The sequence below is a fragment of the Carassius auratus genome, unplaced genomic scaffold (assembly GCF_003368295.1).
Source record: "Carassius auratus strain Wakin unplaced genomic scaffold, ASM336829v1 scaf_tig00217126, whole genome shotgun sequence".
NCBI lineage: Eukaryota > Metazoa > Chordata > Actinopteri > Cypriniformes > Cyprinidae > Carassius > Carassius auratus.
In genome coordinates, this window is record NW_020528907.1 from 1 (window position 1) to 19,110 (window position 19,110).

The 19,110-nt window shown below is 37.1% G+C and overlaps 1 protein-coding gene across 1 annotated transcript; it reads right to left on the reverse strand.

Moving 5' to 3' along the window:
- Positions 1 to 4: 4 nt before the first annotated feature.
- Positions 5 to 9,732, reverse strand: LOC113100034 (XK-related protein 4; the record flags this gene model as incomplete). The annotated part of the gene is made up of 2 exons (XM_026264905.1): positions 5 to 396; positions 9,533 to 9,732. Coding segments are annotated over 2 exons (592 nt in total), but the record flags the coding sequence as incomplete, so codon positions are not given.
- Between the last annotated feature and the right edge of the window lie 9,378 nt (positions 9,733 to 19,110).

Sequence of the window (19,110 nt, forward strand, 5' to 3'; positions counted from 1 at the left end):
TGTTCTCCAGGATCATGAAGTAGTAGATGAAGAGACGGTAGCGGGTGCGTCCCTCCTTCACGTTGAACCAGCTGAAGATGTAAATGATTCCCACCACCATGTCAAAGACGATCTCCTCCCACTTGGTGATGCAGAATTCGGTCTCGCAGTGTACGATCCAGAAGGTCATGATGCACCAGTGCAGCACGATGAAGATGCCGAAGTAGAGTTGGAATACTGAGGCGAAGAGAGCGAAGGTCACTACGCGAGCAGCGATGGTGAAGAAGTGCCAACAGAACTGGATGATGACAGCAAGGTAGCTGATGGGCTTCTTGTCATCGCGGGAATCACGCAAGGCTTTCTGGTAGGAGGCCAGAGCCCAGGCCAGTGACACCAGAGAAGCAGCTGCTGTAATCCCTGAAATAAAAAGAGAGAAGTGTCGATTATGGCTGAACATCACAATACTGTCCACCTGTTAATGAACAAAAGAGATATGAGCAAATAGAAAATACCCACAGTATTTATGTGCAGTATGTTTAAGAAAATTTTTAATTATTTAGTCTTTTTCTTTAACTGAAACGTGTCAGCTCATAATCCAAGTTATTAAAAAAAAAAATTATATATCCCTGTATGGAATTTTGTTTTTTTATATTTAAAAGATACGGCATTGTATGAGTGCCGATTTCCTAAATATTAACATATAGTGCAATCACGAATGTGATAATAAACTTTATCCAACAGTTGAAAAAACATGAAGTTATTATTCACTGAGTTAAATGTTTGATAAAATTTTATATATTATTACTTTTTTCTGTTACACCAACAAAAATAGTTTCCAAACAATGCCACAGTAGATCATTTGTGCTTCTCAAGGCAACACTACAGCGCTTTGTTCCTGAATGAATGTTTTTGAACAAATCATTTCAGTCAATGATTCAATAATCCATTTATAAAGACTAAATGAATCAGGCATTTTTTAACAAATCTTTTGAACGAATGATTCAATGAATGATTGAATCACCCATTAATCACTCATTAATCACTTGCCACCTCCTATGGCAATATTTGCCATATTTCTTTATCCATGACAGGCCTAAATCAGCCAAGGTACCAGCATAAAAACACTAAGCAAAATATTGTTATTATTTTCATAATATATATATATATATATATATATATATATATATATATATATATAGAGAGAGAGAGAGAGAGAGAGAGAGAGAGAGAGAGAGAGAGAGAGAGAGATTTTTTTTTTTTTTGGTAAGTATCGAGCACCTATATCTTACCATGTCTTTTTTTATTTTTTTACAATTATTTTTTTTATTAATTAATTTACTTATTGATTTTTGTATATATTTTTACTTTCAACCAGGCTCAGATCAGGCTTTTTTAGGTTCTCAAACTATGAAAATCCATTATAAAAATGTATATATACTATATACAATGTCATCTGCATCACAACCAACAACAATGTTAGCGTACTTGTTTACCTAGGAGAAAGAAACCAAGTCATTGAACAACTTGAGATGAAACATGAAATGTGCTTTGTAAAACAAAGAAAAATATACATTTAAACATCACTTGAAAACATATTTTTGCATTTCCATTATGTAAATAGAAAAAAGCCAGTGCATTTCATGTTAACCAGCTATAAATGTAGCTTGACATTTGAAGCACTTCTTGCCCAGATACAACAGGATACTGTTTTCAGACGCAGAATAGGAAGTGCTCACCAAGGCATGCAAATGCATTTATCTCGTTACTACATCGTTATGCATTCCTGACTCTGGAGAATACAATCAGAAGTGGGTAAATTGAGTAGCTTGACCGAGGAAGTGCCCATCAATGGCTCATGCTCCAGTGCTTCTCACAAGCAACCCTCCTATAATGAATGAATTTACAATTTCATATCTAGACCCTCTGGTGATTCACAAGATTTACAAGCTTTGGCCTTAATCAAAACTGATAAATGGTGACTCAAGAAATGAGACTTGTGTTTCATTTTCTATTCAGGGAAAACAGCCTCTGTGGAATTCTGCTAAATGTCACCTTTCCATGTTTATGACTCACTGGCCCATGAGCGAGATGTTATCAATCATGTTCCAAAAAACTTGCTTGTGCTTAATGGAGGAGGCTTTACAAGCCATCTGCACCAGATGGAGTACAGTAAAGCAGCCAGCAGTGACTACAGGTGCGTGAAGCCCGTCTTTACCACTGTGACACTCTGTTCTCGTGGAGTTGGCTGCAATGGTTATGTGCTCAAGCTGCTGGAGTGATCAGTTTCTTGAAAGAGTGAGTGACAGAATACACAGATTCCACACACTGTCCAGTATATCCTCACTGATATAATCACTGCATAGTAAAAAGTATTACATTCATGTTTAAGATTGATACTGAGATAAAATATTAATACAGTAGTTCTGTCTAGACAAGTTCGGTGGAGGGGGTGGGGGGTTATAACATGGGGGGGATAAAATTGGGAATAACACATCCAAGATTATTCAAAGGGGACCAAACATGTCAACATAAATTTACAAAAATACATGCAGAAATATGCAGCTGAACCTCGTCTTATTTTTCATTTAATGTTTCTCTATAATCAATTAAAATGTTTGCATTTATATAATATTATGCTTTCTTTCATCTGTAGTTCTAGACAGGCAGCATATGGCTCTCTCACATATTAAACATTTCTCCTGTCAGAAAAAGACTAATAAATCTGACATTCCCACTGCATTGAACTGTTCCTGAAATACCAAGACAGACTTTGAATTCATTAGTTCCCTCATTAATTCTAAATGAAAACCAAGTGTAAATATTCTTGTCTTTACCTCTCAGGTTGACATTCATACCCAAATCATATCAACACTACACACAGCTTTCAGAATAATGTCTTTTTTTAATCGCCCTTCTGTATAATGCTGTAGTGCAAGCAGAAGAGAACTAGAGATAACAGGAAGCTTCAGTGCCGATCAGTTCCTTTAAACAAGCATCAGTAAAAATGCAAATACTCATGTTCTGAAGATAACACCATCGCGGTCCATGGCAATTAATAATTGAATGAGTCTTCATGTAAAATGATGAATGCAAAGATGTGTTAATTTGTGTCCAAATAAAGGTGAGTTTTATTTTCATTTCGCAGAGGCTGCAGGCTCACTGTTCGTCAAAGGCTGCAACAGACAGATTTGTTATTTCTCTATCTGTATTCAAATGAACTGTGCATTACAGACACTCTACAGCAAAAAAAACTAGTTATATAATATATAATTATGTTAATATATTAATTGATAGCATAAGATGGTACATTCATAACAGAGAATGTGCACCCTGACCATCTGAAGAGTGATTAAAAGCACAGAATCAACATACATTCATAACATACTAACATACATTCACTTCATCTATCTATCTATCTATCTATCTATCTATCTATCTATCTATCTATCTATCTATCTATCTATCTATCTATCTATCTATCTATCTATCTATCTATCTATCTATCTATCTATCTATCTGTCTGTCTGTCTGTCTGTCTGTCTGTAGGTCTGTCTGTCTGTCTGTCTGTCTGTCTGTAGGTCTGTCTGTCTGTCTGTCTGTAGGTCTGTCTGTCTGTCTGTCTGTCTGTCTGTAGGTCTGTCTGTCTGTCTGTCTGTCTGTCTGTCTATCTATCTTTGTTTATACTGTGAGCTTTTTTTTCTTATTTACGTGTTTAACCCACTTAGATTAAATCTGGCCCATTATAGCTGGAGAGAGCTGAGGGGGTGTAATGACTACTTTGCAAAGTGGGGTAATTAACTGACAGAGGCCAGGCTATAATTCTTATTCTGTGGGCTATCTGGCCTGTGGCTTGGCTCCGGTGCTCTCTACGACAGTGAGGGTGCATGTATTCCCCCCTCCCTCGTATCCTGTGCACGTGCAGCGCATCCTGAGGAGACGGTCGCCACGGGAACCTGCCACAGTCCAGCGTGTCAGGCTGCAAAGAGCGGCAACAGTGATGTAATGCTCCTTGCTGCTCCTGCTCATGAGGGCTGCAGTAATTTGGAGAGGGGAGGAGGTCTTAGACGGTGTTGTGTGTTTCTTGTAGGGTGTGTAGTAGCAGCAGGGTTATGCAAACCACAGCATCACTGCAGTATCTTCTTCATCTACTTCTACAGGCCCTTCAAATCCGTTCAAATTAAGGGAATATTTTACCTGTCATCATTTTTCAAAATTTGTGCACCCTCATGTTGTTACGAACATTCCATGTTGTTATTTTATCTGTGTACACAAGAAGAATTTTAGAGGAATCTTCCTCAAACCAATCTATTGTATGGATTTAAAAACAAAATCTCAAATATGGTGCATGTCTTATGGACTACTTGCTTTTATGGTGTTTATTTGTCCTTTTTGAGCATGTGTCTAAGAAAAAGAGCATGTGTCTATAGAAAAGAGCTGCATGAAGATTCTGAAAAATATATATATATATTTTTCAACCTTTTTTAATTTAATTCAGTATTTTGTATTTAATCATTTTCATTGCAAATCTATTAATATTACAGTGTCTGTACATATTAATGTTTCCCATACCAACATATGGCTGGCTGATTTGACAAAAATTGTTACAATTGCACCCGAACAGAAATGCAGTCAAAACAGATGGTTGGGCCACAACTTGACTGAAAATCTTTCTTTTTTATTTTTTTATTAATTTTTTTTTTTTTTTTTTTGCTCCCAACAGTGGAGGTATACAAAAATTAGAATTAGAAAGAGAATCACTGGCTAAGATCTACATAAAATATGAGACCACCAGCAATTTTGAGATGTGGATTGAAAATGTGAATTTGGCACAAAGTAAGCATAAATACAAATATTTTGTTGAAAAAAAACAAAAACACTTTGAATAAATGCTTGGTGCTTCTTTGATTTCAAATACAATTTAAACAATTAAAGAAAAGATAAAAAAAAAAAAAAATCTCAGTAATCACAGTAACAATTGTTTTAAGACAGGGATCTTCAACCTTTTCCGTGCCCATGATGGAGAGACACAGTTGTTCCATAATGTATTAAATTAGTTTTTTAAACCTGACCTATATTAACGTACAGTATCAAATAAATATATTAGCATACTTTTTATGATTTGTACATGGTGAAGACATACAATAAACATTAATGATGTAAGAGCCCTGTTTAAAATTGACAATAAACATACAGTTGATTCTTATGATGCCTTAGTGATTACTTATGTAACTAGAAAAGAAAAAAAATTGCTAAATCAGTACAAGCCATTTAATGGTGTGACAGGGGACACATTTCTGTTTATGACATACTGCTGGGTACATGTTATGAGCAAGACTTTTTCCTACACTGAAGTGTTGCAGGAAATGGTTAGGCTGAGTGGCCCATTATTTATGTGAGCAGGTAGTCCGGAGAGAAGCTACGTAAGGGAAAATAGTGAGAAAAGATATGGCCTTACTGACTGACAGCGTCAGTTGCTGGTAAAGTTAGGGAGGATGCATTTGCAGAGCGAGCAAGGGACAGTCTGAGTTAAAAAAAAAATCAAATGTGTCCTACATTTCACTACTGCGTGTCTGCCATCTGCCGTCAAATGGTACCCAAGTTGATTTATCTATTTAGAAGACACTGAGCTTTTGAATTGTAACTGTACTGCTGGGTTAAATTTTTACACTTTGCTCAACGTTGTTATTTGACTTGTAAGCGTAGGAGCGACAAATCTCAAAGGAAAGTCTCAGATGAAAGAGTTTGGAGCATCAGACGGCTCTCTGCTCTGCTCTACCAAACACCACGAGCAAAACTGCCTCCAGACCCGCTCCCACTGTCACATGGAGCAGACGCTCAGATCCCCATGCTCAAAAAAAGAGGATATTCGCAGCTCTGTTGCATTAGAAACCAAGACCCCTGCTTTCATAAATCATTTCTCAGCCTTGATGGGAGAAAAATCTGACAGTCCCTGGGCACTTTTGTTTATGGAAGATTATGAAGAACAGAAGACAGCACATAAAGGCACTGAAGCTTTAACTGCTAGGCAGGGTTCTGCAATACACAAAGCCAAAAAGCACAAATCAACAAAATAGCCTTTTATGAACAGCTCTGGCTGTTTTTATTGGTTAATGGAGGCTGACTGAAAGGTCACCACAATGTCAAGTTGAAGGTTTTAAGGTGTCACATAAATCTACCCTAGTGTTCTTAGTAGCAACGAGAAACACGATGAGATTATATTCTGTTCTAAAAGTCTAACTCTGTGAAACTACATAACCCCATCCAATTCTGTCTCTTTTCCACTGTGTGGTACATGTGGCTTGGCTTGCTTTTCCACTGCAGTTTAGTACATTATTCACTGATTGTTATAGTTGTGCCGCCACCTCATCTACTGACCACAATACAGCAATTTATTTTTTCAAGTCGCGTGCAATGGTCGCAACTTGAACACAGTAACAAATGATAGTGTGGTGGCTGTTGCTGACTATTTAAACTAGCGGGTTTGGTGTCTCCGCTAGTTGATGCTGGTAGTGACGATTGTCTCTGACCAATCAGTGATCTGCAGTGTTCATTCATCACATTTTAGTATTGTTATGGATCGCTTGGAAACTCAACCAAAGGTGGTACTAAAAAAAGTACCAGGTACTAGGTACTGTACACGGTAGAAAACCAGCTAAAAGTGTGCTGTACCATGTAAAGTGTAAAAGCTTTATTATTCTTATCTAAGTGCCATCCACTTATACAGGAAAGGACTGATAGGTAAAGTGGTCACACTTTTATTTAAGGTCCAATTGTTACTATTAACTACAACTTTTGCCTCAGTAAACTCCTAATTACTGCTTATTAATATTTAGTTAAGTAGTTGGTATGTTTAGGTATTGGGCAGGATTAATTGATGTAGAATATGGTCATGCAAAACATGTGCTTTATAAGTACTAATAAACTAGTTATATGCATGCTAATAAGCTTCTAGTTAAGAGAGAGAATTGGTGCCTGAACTAAATTGTTACCTGTAAAGCAGGTTTGTTGGTTTAATATCCCTTTTAAGTAAGCAATGAATCCACAGTAATAGGTGGGAATACAAAATAGAAATAATTCAAATAATCTCAGTAGCTTTTGCAAGTGACTGTACATTAAAAAAAAATTAAAAGAATTAAAGAATTAATGTTCTCCCAAATGTAGTAACTGCTGATTATACAACAGATGACAGTCGCTTGAACCACATTGGTTTAACAATATAAAATTACATGATTAATTACATGACATGGATTAATAAATTCTGCAAGTGAAACATTTCGAGACTGAACATGGCATCTGATTGTTAGGTCCACATCTCATCACTAACAAGGAGCAATGCTTCTTGCCACAGGCCGAGAGCTGTAGTTCTAACTTTGATGCTGTTAGCAAATGTTCATTGGAACTGTTTTCGGGAAACACTGGATCTTCAAACTATGTCGGTAATGACAGAATTTGCGACCACAGCTGGCATACTTTTGTGTGCTATAAGTAACAGACCAAAAGGGTTAGGATTGGTTAGCTTAGTACAGTTAGTTTCGGCTGGTAGGACATTATAAAGTACACTGAACTAGTGTACTTTTTCTCCCTGGCTTTCATTTCAGAAATCTGGTCCCCTTACTTTAGAGTGAGCAGACAACTTTATAGTTGAGAAAACCTTAGTGCTTAAATATTAATTTAAGGGGTTTATATCTTCTGGGTTTTGATGAAACCAGGCCTTGGTGATTAGAAAAAAAATATACTGTCTGGATCTCAGTTCCCATGAGCAAAGATGGCAGATTTCAAATCCCATTCTTCCAGAGGATCAGAGTATGTCAGCCGAGTAACTGTCATTACAATGAATGAGAATGTTACCGGATAGCTTTCTCCAGGTATTATAGACCTGCTTGCATCAGACGGTCAGTAAATGGACTGTGGCTCACACTACAGGATTTTAAACATCAAGTGATATAAACAAGTTGATTGCTAAACAATGCTATAAAACAGTTCATCTAACTGTTTGCTGTATAATTTGCACAGTTGGTTTTCGCCGTGGCCAAAAATGGTGCATTTCCAAAAAGGTAACCAAACAAAATTGAATTGGTTTAAAGACTTGCTTTTTCCCTTATAAATTCCCACTTTTGGCAACACACTTAAAAAAGCACTCCACTTCACTTCCTTGCAGCAGTCGTTTATGTTCAGTGGCAGCTGAGTTTTTCCTCACTCTGTCCCTCTCCATCACTGTTATATGGACAGGATGAAATGTGCAAAGTGAAGGATGACAGTAAACCTGGGACTTCTCTCTCCTCAGCATTTCCTCTCTTCACACTTACAAAGAAGTATGGCAGCACTGTGATAGTATCCAAAAAGAAGAAAGAAGAAGTAAGGTTGGAAAATCAGCTGGGCGCCCATTTAAACCATCTTAAAGGCAGTTTGGCCAGATTAGGAGACCAGCTAAACAAGCACTAAATCTTACATTCGAAACTAGCTAGCTAAAACCAGTAAACCACCTTAGGCTGATTTAAGTTAAGGTTTAACTAGAATCAACTTAGTCTTGTGTAGCCAGACCTTCAGACTGACGGTAGAAGCAGGGTTTCCAGGTTTTCACAGCAAATACGCCCAATTTGCTAGTCAAAACTAGCCCAAGGCTAGTGGAAATGTCCCCACAATAACACACTTTTGGACGTATTTTAAAGATTCTATACCATGAACTTTAAATATGTCACATACTTTAAAAAAAACAGCATTTCGTTGATCCTGATAAGCGCTCATAATCACAGTTGTAAACACGATGGCTTCCTTCTAACATGAGGGGCTTTGGCATCATGTAGGGGTGCTCGTTGTTAATAGAGAAGATGCGCAAATCCACTTCATTTTCAGCGTATTTTGGCGCATATTCTCAGTTAACATAGGCTCTGTGTAGTAACAGCTGCTCTATGTGAAATCACGCACCTGATGGAATTAACCGTTGATTAGAGAACCGGCTTTGCTGACGAGATGCGCATTAACGATCGGCCGATCGTGATGGGAGCACCCCTAGCATCATGGCATATTTGTATCTAGATGGAAATTTAAAGAATGCGGCACGCATGTCTCCCAATAATACTGAAATGCATGGTGGAAAATGTTCATTGACAAGCTTCTTTCCCATGAATAAGATGAGATGGTGATGAGACGACTAAAACCAAATTAAAAATGGCTGACAAAATGAACAGTAGGAGTAAGGTCAATTTTGCAGTCAAGCGATATTTCAGTAAAATTTTGAGGTCAAAACAAGGTCAACAGCGTATAGATATATTAAGCACAGCTCACAAAGAGCTCACTTTCAAACTAAGCAGATTTCTGTCAATCGATGTGGGGAATTCACATGACTTAAACATGAACAAAATCTGAGTGGGGAACTATTTTAACCTTCTGACCATGCAGATTCCTATCGAAATTACTGGATTTCACAGAGCAACGGTAAATGTGACCGCCCATTTAGGAGATCTACTGTAAAAACAATGGAAGTTCATGAGATGTTCTCCTTAATATAGTGACACAAACATAAATGTGTTTAAGTGCACTTGTGTTGTGTTACCTTGCACAGCCTGGAGTTTGTGAGTCTGTATGATGATACAGAGCTGGAGCACCAGCTGAGGTGCGCTCTCCAGGAACGTGGCCAATAAGTGGAGCATGCTGACGTCAGCATACTCGTACACCATCCTCCAGTAGAACCTCCAGCGGTCATTCTCTGCGCTCTGCCTGCTCCTGATGCCCAGGTAGATGGTGTGTAAGTACCTGTGTGAGACACAAAGAAAAGCCCTTTAAACCCTATCTCTCTGAACTCTCACTGAACTCTCAATGACAGGGCAGAATCAGCTTCTGCGACACACACGGCTAGAATATCTCAGTGTTTTGTCTGCTTTTCTTTTAGACCTGACCTTACAACCAGACAGACTGTTCCCAGCTGTGTTGGTCTCTGTGCTGTTTTGTAAACAAGATTTGCCCATTTTGAACTGCTGATGAATTATATGATTTAATGTCAAAGCTGATGACTCAACACAACATCTCAAAAGGATTCAACCAAAAATCGAATATCATGTCACCGCAGCATGAATAGTTAAACACTGAATCCTTTATAATGTGTGTAGACAGTAGAAACTTTCCACAAAGTGTAACCTTTATCTTTTTTAATTCATCTTCAAAAAATGATCAGTGAAAGGCGGTGTTTTCTGTTAATTGTTAACTCTAAAGGAAGTTAAATGATAATATATATTTGAATGTTTTGTTATTGTTTATGTTTTATTCCATTTTCTTTTTATATGAGGTTTGCGAATTTAATACATATCTGCAAACAGTTTTAAACTTTTTATAGATATAAGCATAAATGAACCTCAATAAAAAGACAACTTTTTTTTTATAAAAAACAATTAAAATTGCAAATTACGAGATCAATAGATGCAAGGCGACACAAAAAATTTGAAACTTAGTAAACTTAGTAAAAATTAATAGTATGTCATTAACAATTTAAAAAAAAATTATGTCATGAACAATTAAGAGTTTGTACTACAGTTAAAGGTGCAGTAGGAGATTTTGGAAAATGCTAACTTTAGCCTGATAGCACTGAAAGGGAACGTCCAACTCTTTCTGCAAATCGTCGTCCAAAGCCACGCCCCCTGAGCGCATGAATGCACACACAGATCAGAATACCAGAGACAACATTACCACAATAGGCTACATCAGCGGTTCTCAATTCCAGCCCTCCCACCCCCTATTTAAATAGTATTTACTTATAGAGGAATATTATGTCACACTTCACACTTTTCTCGAGTAAGCTTTGTCTCTGTGTGAAGACGCTGCTCAGTGCAAATCCGTGAATGGATGTTCCGAAGTGAAGTAAACTTCAATGGATTGCCCCTACTTGAGGGTATTAGGAGCAATGAACACTGTGAAGGGATCTTATCGATTGGAAAACAGTTCTCACTTCTAACAAGCTGGTTATATGAATCAGATGTGTTAACTAAGAGAGACATGCAGAATATGATGCAATATATGCGAGGACTGCAATTGGAAACCGCTGGGCTACATCATGTGTCATTCGCTGGTGAGAAAGCTTTAAGGCCGCATCCGAACCTCGCTGCCATGTGAGGCAATGACTTTTCAGGCAGCTTTTTTGCACAAAGGCGCCTCATGAAAGTGATTTCGGACAGACTTCTGAGGCGGTTTAATGATATACACAACAAAATAGAACAGATTTTTGTGATAACTAAACAATTATTTAATTACTATAATGCTGATTTCTCGCTAGAACTAACATCAAAAGTGCACAAAATTAGTCAGAAATGTACATTTACACACAAACTGAACACCAAACGCAACTTTCAGAAGCCATCTTTTTTTTTTAGCTCAACTATCACGGAATGGAACGCACAGGATTGTGGCTTTCAACCAGCATAACAAAAAATGTTTCTGAAGACAATTATCTATTGCAAATTAAAATGAATAGGCTATCACTTCAACAGACTGTGAAAATGATGAAAATAGTTTAATTGTTAAATACAGTTGATGAGATTAAAGGGTTAACTACTAACTATGATTATGATTCAACTATGATTCAAATGTAAATTAACATTTTTAATTTACACCTTTGCAATAAGGTAAGGAATACAGACGAGCTACTATTATTCTGCTTAATACACTCAAATATTAATACAGATATTAACAATGAAACTAAAAACAATTATATAACATAATAGGCTAAATGCTACTACTAAATTTATTGCATGAGTTCACATGCGATACCTTAGGTAATAGGTAAAATGGATTTTGCTTGCTTTACTGGAAGGAATCTTTGCTTTAAACACAAATAACTATCTGAAAAAAATCTATATTTTATGGTACCAACTTGGCAAGCTGCAGCAATAATCTCAAACAAATGCACTGTTAAAAATTCTTGCTTCCAGAAAGGTGGAAAATCTGTAGGAAATGCTATGGCAACACTGGTCCCTTTGCAACAAAATACTAGAAAGTTGAACGAACCCACTGCTTTCACAGGAAAAAAAAAGGCTTAATGTGCCAGTATGTGGCACACAAACACACTCATAACGAATGACTGTTTTAAAAGTGCTGTGTCATCTGCTAACAGTAATGGATTGGTGGTGAATGGTGTTAAGGTCTCTCAGTTTGATGTTTGTTACTGTAGCACATGGGTTAGTGCGATGCTAAAGGCATCTGCTTGCAGTGACGTGTCTTTGCCAAGTGACCCATCCCTGCGTTTTCCCCAGCAATCCCTACTGTGTAGTTTACCCTTTGACCCTAATAGACATCCAGCCAAGAACAGAAACACACTTCCATTTACACACACTTATTCTCTCTCCCCAGAGATTTATTAACAGGAAGTTAAGAACATCAGCTTGGCTGTTACCTTATCAAGAGGGCTTCAAATACAATATGTATGCATGCTTATGGGGGATGCAGTCTTGTTCGCACAAATGTTGTGTGTCATTGATTTCTTTGAGAGTGGCTGCCGCCCACTCTGTCTGCCAGATTCTTTCTACTACAGTTTGCACTTTGATCATTTGAATGCAAAGCATGATTTTATAGTCCACTGCTTGCCAACTTCAATCAATTCAGAGGCAATAAGTTTACAAGTATAAGATAATGGATATTTTGACTTATGGACAGAAAAAAATAGTTCACTAAGGTAAATGTGGAGCACAACACTAATATCATAATGAAACTGCATGCCTTGGGGTATTGTGTTTGTTGAACAAATTCTTGAATATAAATGCATAGAAGACACTGTACATTTTGCCCAGCTGTTATTCCTTCATGCTTCCTCTGCATTAGGAAAGGGTTCTAGATCAGTGTTTCCCAAGCACTGTGGAATGTTGAACATTTAAAATACACTGTTGAATCTATAACAGAACTTATGACTTTATAAAATATTAGCGCTGTAAAAAGCTTAAAAGAATTTCAAGTAATGAATAATAATCACAAAAATAAAAAATACAATTCATATTTGTAGACATAAAAATATTTGTAAAAAAAATATATGGATAAATAAATCTATAAAACTGAATTTATCACGTTAAAAATATGAGCTGTCAGAAGATTACAAGAATTTCTAATAATGAATAATAATAATAATAATACATTTGCAGACATTTTAAAAATACAATTAATTTAAAAACAAATATATAAAACAAGTTATAATTTCAAAGATATTAGGGCTTTCAAAATAATTTTTAAGGAATATTTTAAGAATTTATAATAATTCATGATAACTGTAAATGAATTAGGTAAATAAATAAATAAATACAAACTTGCAGAAATACATAAAACAGAAATAATGACTACCATGAAATAATGAAAACCACAAGTTCCAAGACTGCTTCCAATTGAGAGGAAGCTGAAGTCTGTTACTCATCCACTGTATTGATTGTTTTTAGTGAATCATTACAAAAAGTGTAATTTTAATAAGATTTATGATCATTCAGGATGATATTCAGTTTGGGTTAACAGGTGCACATTTTTGGTTTGGTGTCAGTGAAGGCGCCCTGTTTCTTACTGATGGCGCTGTGTGGATACGCAAGACAAAACGGTTAGGAAACACTGTTCTAGATGTGTCAGGTTGGATGTTCATGGTATCAAACCATGGCCTATTTTCTGATACTGTCTTGTCTTTGCAACCAGGCCTAGAATACAATTAATACAGATCCTCAACAGATAGCAGGCAGTGCTCAGCTAAAAAACATGAAGGGCAAATTATATTTTTAAATAAAGCAAAGGTGCAGGTAAAGACAGTGTTCAAATATAAATGAAGCAATAAGGGCAGATCATGTCTATAGATGATGTCCTCTGGCTCTGTCATAGTGGAAACCGTATCAGTAGTGACCAATTCAAAAGAAAACCATGACAAAAGAATCACAGTCGTCTGGTGCAGAGCAGCAGGGCACAGTATGATCTTCTGGCTGACCTTAAGAGTGGCGTCTGTCCAGCTTCTTTATCAGATAAGGGGATTCAGAAGAGGTGTGCGCTTGAAAACTCAGTCTCCTGACATTTCCACTGCTCATCCTAAAGCCCAAACTAAGAGAGGCCCCTCATATGACCGTTGTTTGGATTTCAGATAAGCGACGGGTCGTCTAGGTTTCCGTCTCTGCAATATGTATCCTCTTCTTTTACTGTCCACCTGAAACCATGAGGTCTGGCCAGCCACTGAATTATATTACTGCATGTCGCTTAAAGCATGCTATCTACCAAATCCCCATTCAGAATGGGATTAGACAGATGTTGATGTGCATCCTCTTGCCTTGATTGGATTATTCCTGCATCTCAGCACTCAGAGGGGTGGGAGGTAACAATAAAGCAAAATTGCCTGAGGAAATCATAATGATTCATATGTACAATCAGATCATACATAAGTCAAAGACCACCATGTGCAGAGATGTAAAAAATAAAATACAAATAAATGAATTTAATAAAATTAAAAATTATTAAATTAATTTAAATTTATTTATTTTTTTAAACATTTTGAGAAACTTATTTGCTTGTCAACTCAATAGTTTTATAATAATTCAACTATTTAATAATAATTTAAAATAACAATGAATAAATAATGCAAATATAAATATAACTATTGAATAAAAAAATGAAATAAAAATAATGAATAAAAACAAATAGTTAATTTATTTAATTTAATTTTTAATTAAAAGAAAATGTTAAAAGGATAGTTCCCTAACATTGAACATTATTGTAATTATTTACTTACTCTCATGTTCTTTCAAACCAATAATACATTGGTTAGTCTTCTGAACACAAGTTTTAGAAGATCCAAAAGGTCATATAGACTGCCTAAATTAAATCTGTTCATTATATAAATCATATTTCCTGACAAGACTTGGATTAAAATTCATTCAACTCCTTTATGACCTTTTTGGATCTTCCTTGTTTTGGTTACCTGGATTTTCAGTGGTACGTTTTCATTAGTGTTACGAAGATTAACCAACCTCTTATGGGTTTGGAACAGCATGAGGGCGAATAAATGATGACAGAATGAAACATTTTGGGTGAACTATCCCTTTAAGTAATGATAATCTGTTAAACGTGTTCTTAACATGTATCACAAATGTCTATATGAAATTGCAAAACATGAAAGGAGGCCAGAAGACTTCAAGCCTATAATTAGAAACCTAAAAACGCATGATAACACACCTGCCAAGAGCAATCCAGTTATCCAGCAAACATGTCTTTTTGTTAGTCCTGTAAGAGCCCATACACTGAAGCTGTCGGTTTGGTCTGAGACCTGTAGCTGTGCACTGCTGTATCTCAAGAAAAGATGCTTCTCTTCTTCTCTTCAGGCTAGGGGCCTCTTCTTCATCACTGTCTCATTTAAACTCTCCAACCATCGGCGCTACTGGCCATCACACACACACACACACACACACACACGCATCATCCCTTGGCACAGCGTAGAGTTCAGTGCTTCCCTAGTGCTTCTTGTAGTGGAAAACAGCCCTGTGAGAGCACTTAGAATTGTTTGTACTTTTTTTGTCATAAGTTGCATCATTTTTAAAGCTTTTTTTAAACTGCATCAATCAAGTATCAACCTAAGAAACAGCCTTTGATCCATTCCTGATCTTAACCTTTAAATGGATACTCCATCCCAAAATAAAATCTTTGTCATTAATCCGTCATCAAACCGCGCCAGAATGATGTGCTGTTTCTACGTGTATTTATGCTTTGATTTGAAAGAAAACAGCACATCCTTGTGGCGCGGCTGACACAGAAGAGCGTAGGCAGTTTGATTGATGTGGAGAGACACAGAGGAGACTGTCGACAAAGGAATGGTTGAATAAAGTTGTTATTTTTGTTTTCGTCTTGTACAAAAAGTACTCCGTCAGTTCATCATGTTACAGTTGAACCACTGATGGCAGATGGACTATTCTGACTTTGACAATGTAACTTACTTGGCAGCCTATGGGACAGTCACAAGCCTCCCGGTTTTCATCCAAAATATCTTAAATTATGTTCCGAAGATGAACAAAGGTTTTACGAGTTTGGAACGACATGGAGTGATTAATGAGAACATTTTCATTTTGGGGAGGAGTATACCTTAAATATTTAACCATCAGCAATTTAAGGAACATTATGGGTTACTGAGACAACCCATTCATTTTTTTTAAGAAATACTTTCAATTTATGCGCGCACACACACACATACATATTTATATATGTATAACAGTCCTAAATCATGGGACTGCCACTCCATTCTCAATGGACAGGCCACCACATAAAAAAAAAAAAAAAAAAAAAAAAAACTATGGCAGGATCTGTGGGCAGTGCATGGTTATTTCACATCCTCCTGGCCAGGGAATGAACCTTCCATAGTACACTTACATTATGAATAAGGATCTGGTCATTGTTTATTCATCACAATTCAACTGAGGTTCCAGAGTCTCTCTCTCTTCCAGCACACCAAACATATTTATACACAGACAGGTCAGTTCCAGGCAGTGACACTATATATATATATATATATATATATATATATATATATATATATATATATATATATATATATATATATATATATATATATATATATATATATATATAGATATGATGTTTAGACAGGGACATCTGTAAAGTTTATATATATGCCTCTGTCTAGTTTACAGTGTATCCGTTATGGTCAAATCATTCTTCCTCTTCAAACATAGCTCTCGCGTCTCTATATACCTCCCTCACAGGTGGCCACTCATTGAGATTCAGTGGAGAGAAATCCAATCAATAAAGCTGCACTGGACCGTCATGGTATAAAATCAAATCCTCTTCTATCCACTGAAGTTATATATACTAGAACTTCAGTGGATTTGGGTTTATACGCTGAGGTTATTCAGTGACATGCAGACATTTCATGCTTAAAAGAACATGACCTGTTAATGGCAACTGGAAGAGCAGTCGGTGAGGAACAGGACTTTGCTTTTACAGGTGAGCGGGAAGACATGAGTGACAGTTGCAGACGGTCTACAGGTCACACAAGGCAACGCGCCTGCTCTTCAGCTGATTTCTGGGTGCCAGGGGTCCACACACCTCCAGAGGAAGGATTATGCTTTGCTGCTCTCAATGCACAAACTTATGCACACTAAAACTCTGGAAAAAAAAGTGCAACTGTTGGAAAAAAAACACCCTGATGATTATTTTATTGCCAGGCAATACTTTATACTGTTTTAAAAGTAATCTGCTAGAACTCTAAAAAACTAAACATCGCCAAGTAACGGCTATCATCACTCATACAAGTGAAAGATTACTTTCACAGCAATATGCTGGCGATGCATGGAACGATGCCTGCTCAACTCCGACTCGCTGTAAAGTAATATCAGTATCACTGTGTAGGCAGCGCGCTGACTCACAATGGTGGATGGACTAATGCCATGCTCTGATGGCATGTGAGAGACGGCAGCAGCATATCAGAAGAATGGGAGGGATGTTGACTGTTTGATATAAAGTGTTTATTTAAGTACTACTGTTTAAATGTTTAGAGTTGATTTCTTTAATGGGGTCATATGATGCGATTTCAATTTTTCCTTTCTCTTTGGGGTGTTACACGCTCTTGGTGCATGAAGAAGATCTGTAAAGTTGCAAAGACTAAAGTCTCAAATCCAAAGAGATATTCTTTACCAAAATAACATTGTCAAGCCCCCCTGAAATGGCTCATTCAAACACACCCCCACATGTCTACCTCACTATGTGGAAATATTTGTGTAATGGCGCCCAAATGTTCAAGCGAAGAAAGAAGGTGAGGTTTTAGTAACTACAGTTAGTGTTGAAGCAGCCATGTCAGTGAGATGCTGTATGTATCTAGGTGAAATCAAAAGCACTTTATCTGGCCTTCCGAAAGAAGATGCATTTAGGAATCTTTAAGATTACTTACAAAAGAAAAGCAACGCATTTTATGGACGACCGTTTCGTGAATCTAGGAGAGGAGGTTATTCTGACTTTGCTATGACAATCTGGCGCTTCTGAATCAGCTACTGTAAGTATGTTTGTTATTAGTTTAAGTATTAGCTATTAACTGTTCAAGTGCTGAGTTTTGCCAGTATTATCTGCGTCACACGTGTGTGTGTGTGTGTGTGTGTGTGCGCGCATGTGTGTGTGCGAGAGAGAGAGAGACAGGGTCACATCACATTTGAATCAGCTGTCTTAACCGTCCGTGGCTTGTGTGCTGCAAACACATACGAGCTTCATCACTCTTTCTGTCACGCCACTTTGTTCCCCTTTCAAGCTTTAACTGATGGTAAAACTAAGGACATTATAAACTGTCTTTACATTTATCTTGAAAGATGAAGTTTCCGATTATGGAAAAGGGCGATACATTTCCGACGAGTGCTTGCGGTGTTCGGCCAATCACAGCGCACTTGCGCACTTGGTCAGTTGGCCAATCAGAGCAGACTGCGCTAGTCGGAAGGAGGGACTTTGTAGAAAACAACATGTTTGAGAGAGGTGGGGGATTGAGGACCTACAATAATGTACAGTATTTGAAAAAAATGTTTGTGTTTTTTTGAACATTAAAGCATGTCAACATATTCTGTTACACCAAATATACAAAATAATGATCTTTAAAAAAAGCATCATATGACCCGTTTAATGACACTGACTGTACCCACAGAATAAACATCTCAAGGCATAGCTAAAAGTCCAGCATGCAGCAGACATAAGTTTGGACTGAAAATCTAAACTTCCACACAGCACATGGGGACTCGTTGTAGACAGGAGGCCAGAATTCAATATACTTATAGCTGCCCAAAGCCTATCCAATGATAAATGTCTGCTGTCCAGTTTCCAAGAGGGACGGACTCATTCCAAATCAATTGAACCTTGTTATTCAACAATTACGCTCGGCTTTTTGCTGCAATAATGATGGAAAGAGGGTCACTGGCAGACAAGGCATCATAAATACTCAACGCCGCTGAATATTGCTGTATACTAAATTCTTGACATGGCCCATCTTTCCTGCATTACCCAGTCACTGCAGGGACATAAGTTAGAAGCTTGTGAGGAGAACTGCAGCGGCAAACAGATTTACGGTAGAAAAATTTACATGAGTGACAGCAACATTGCCAGCCAAAAAATACAAAAAATAAAAATAGCAGCAACAATTGTACGGTTGGATTC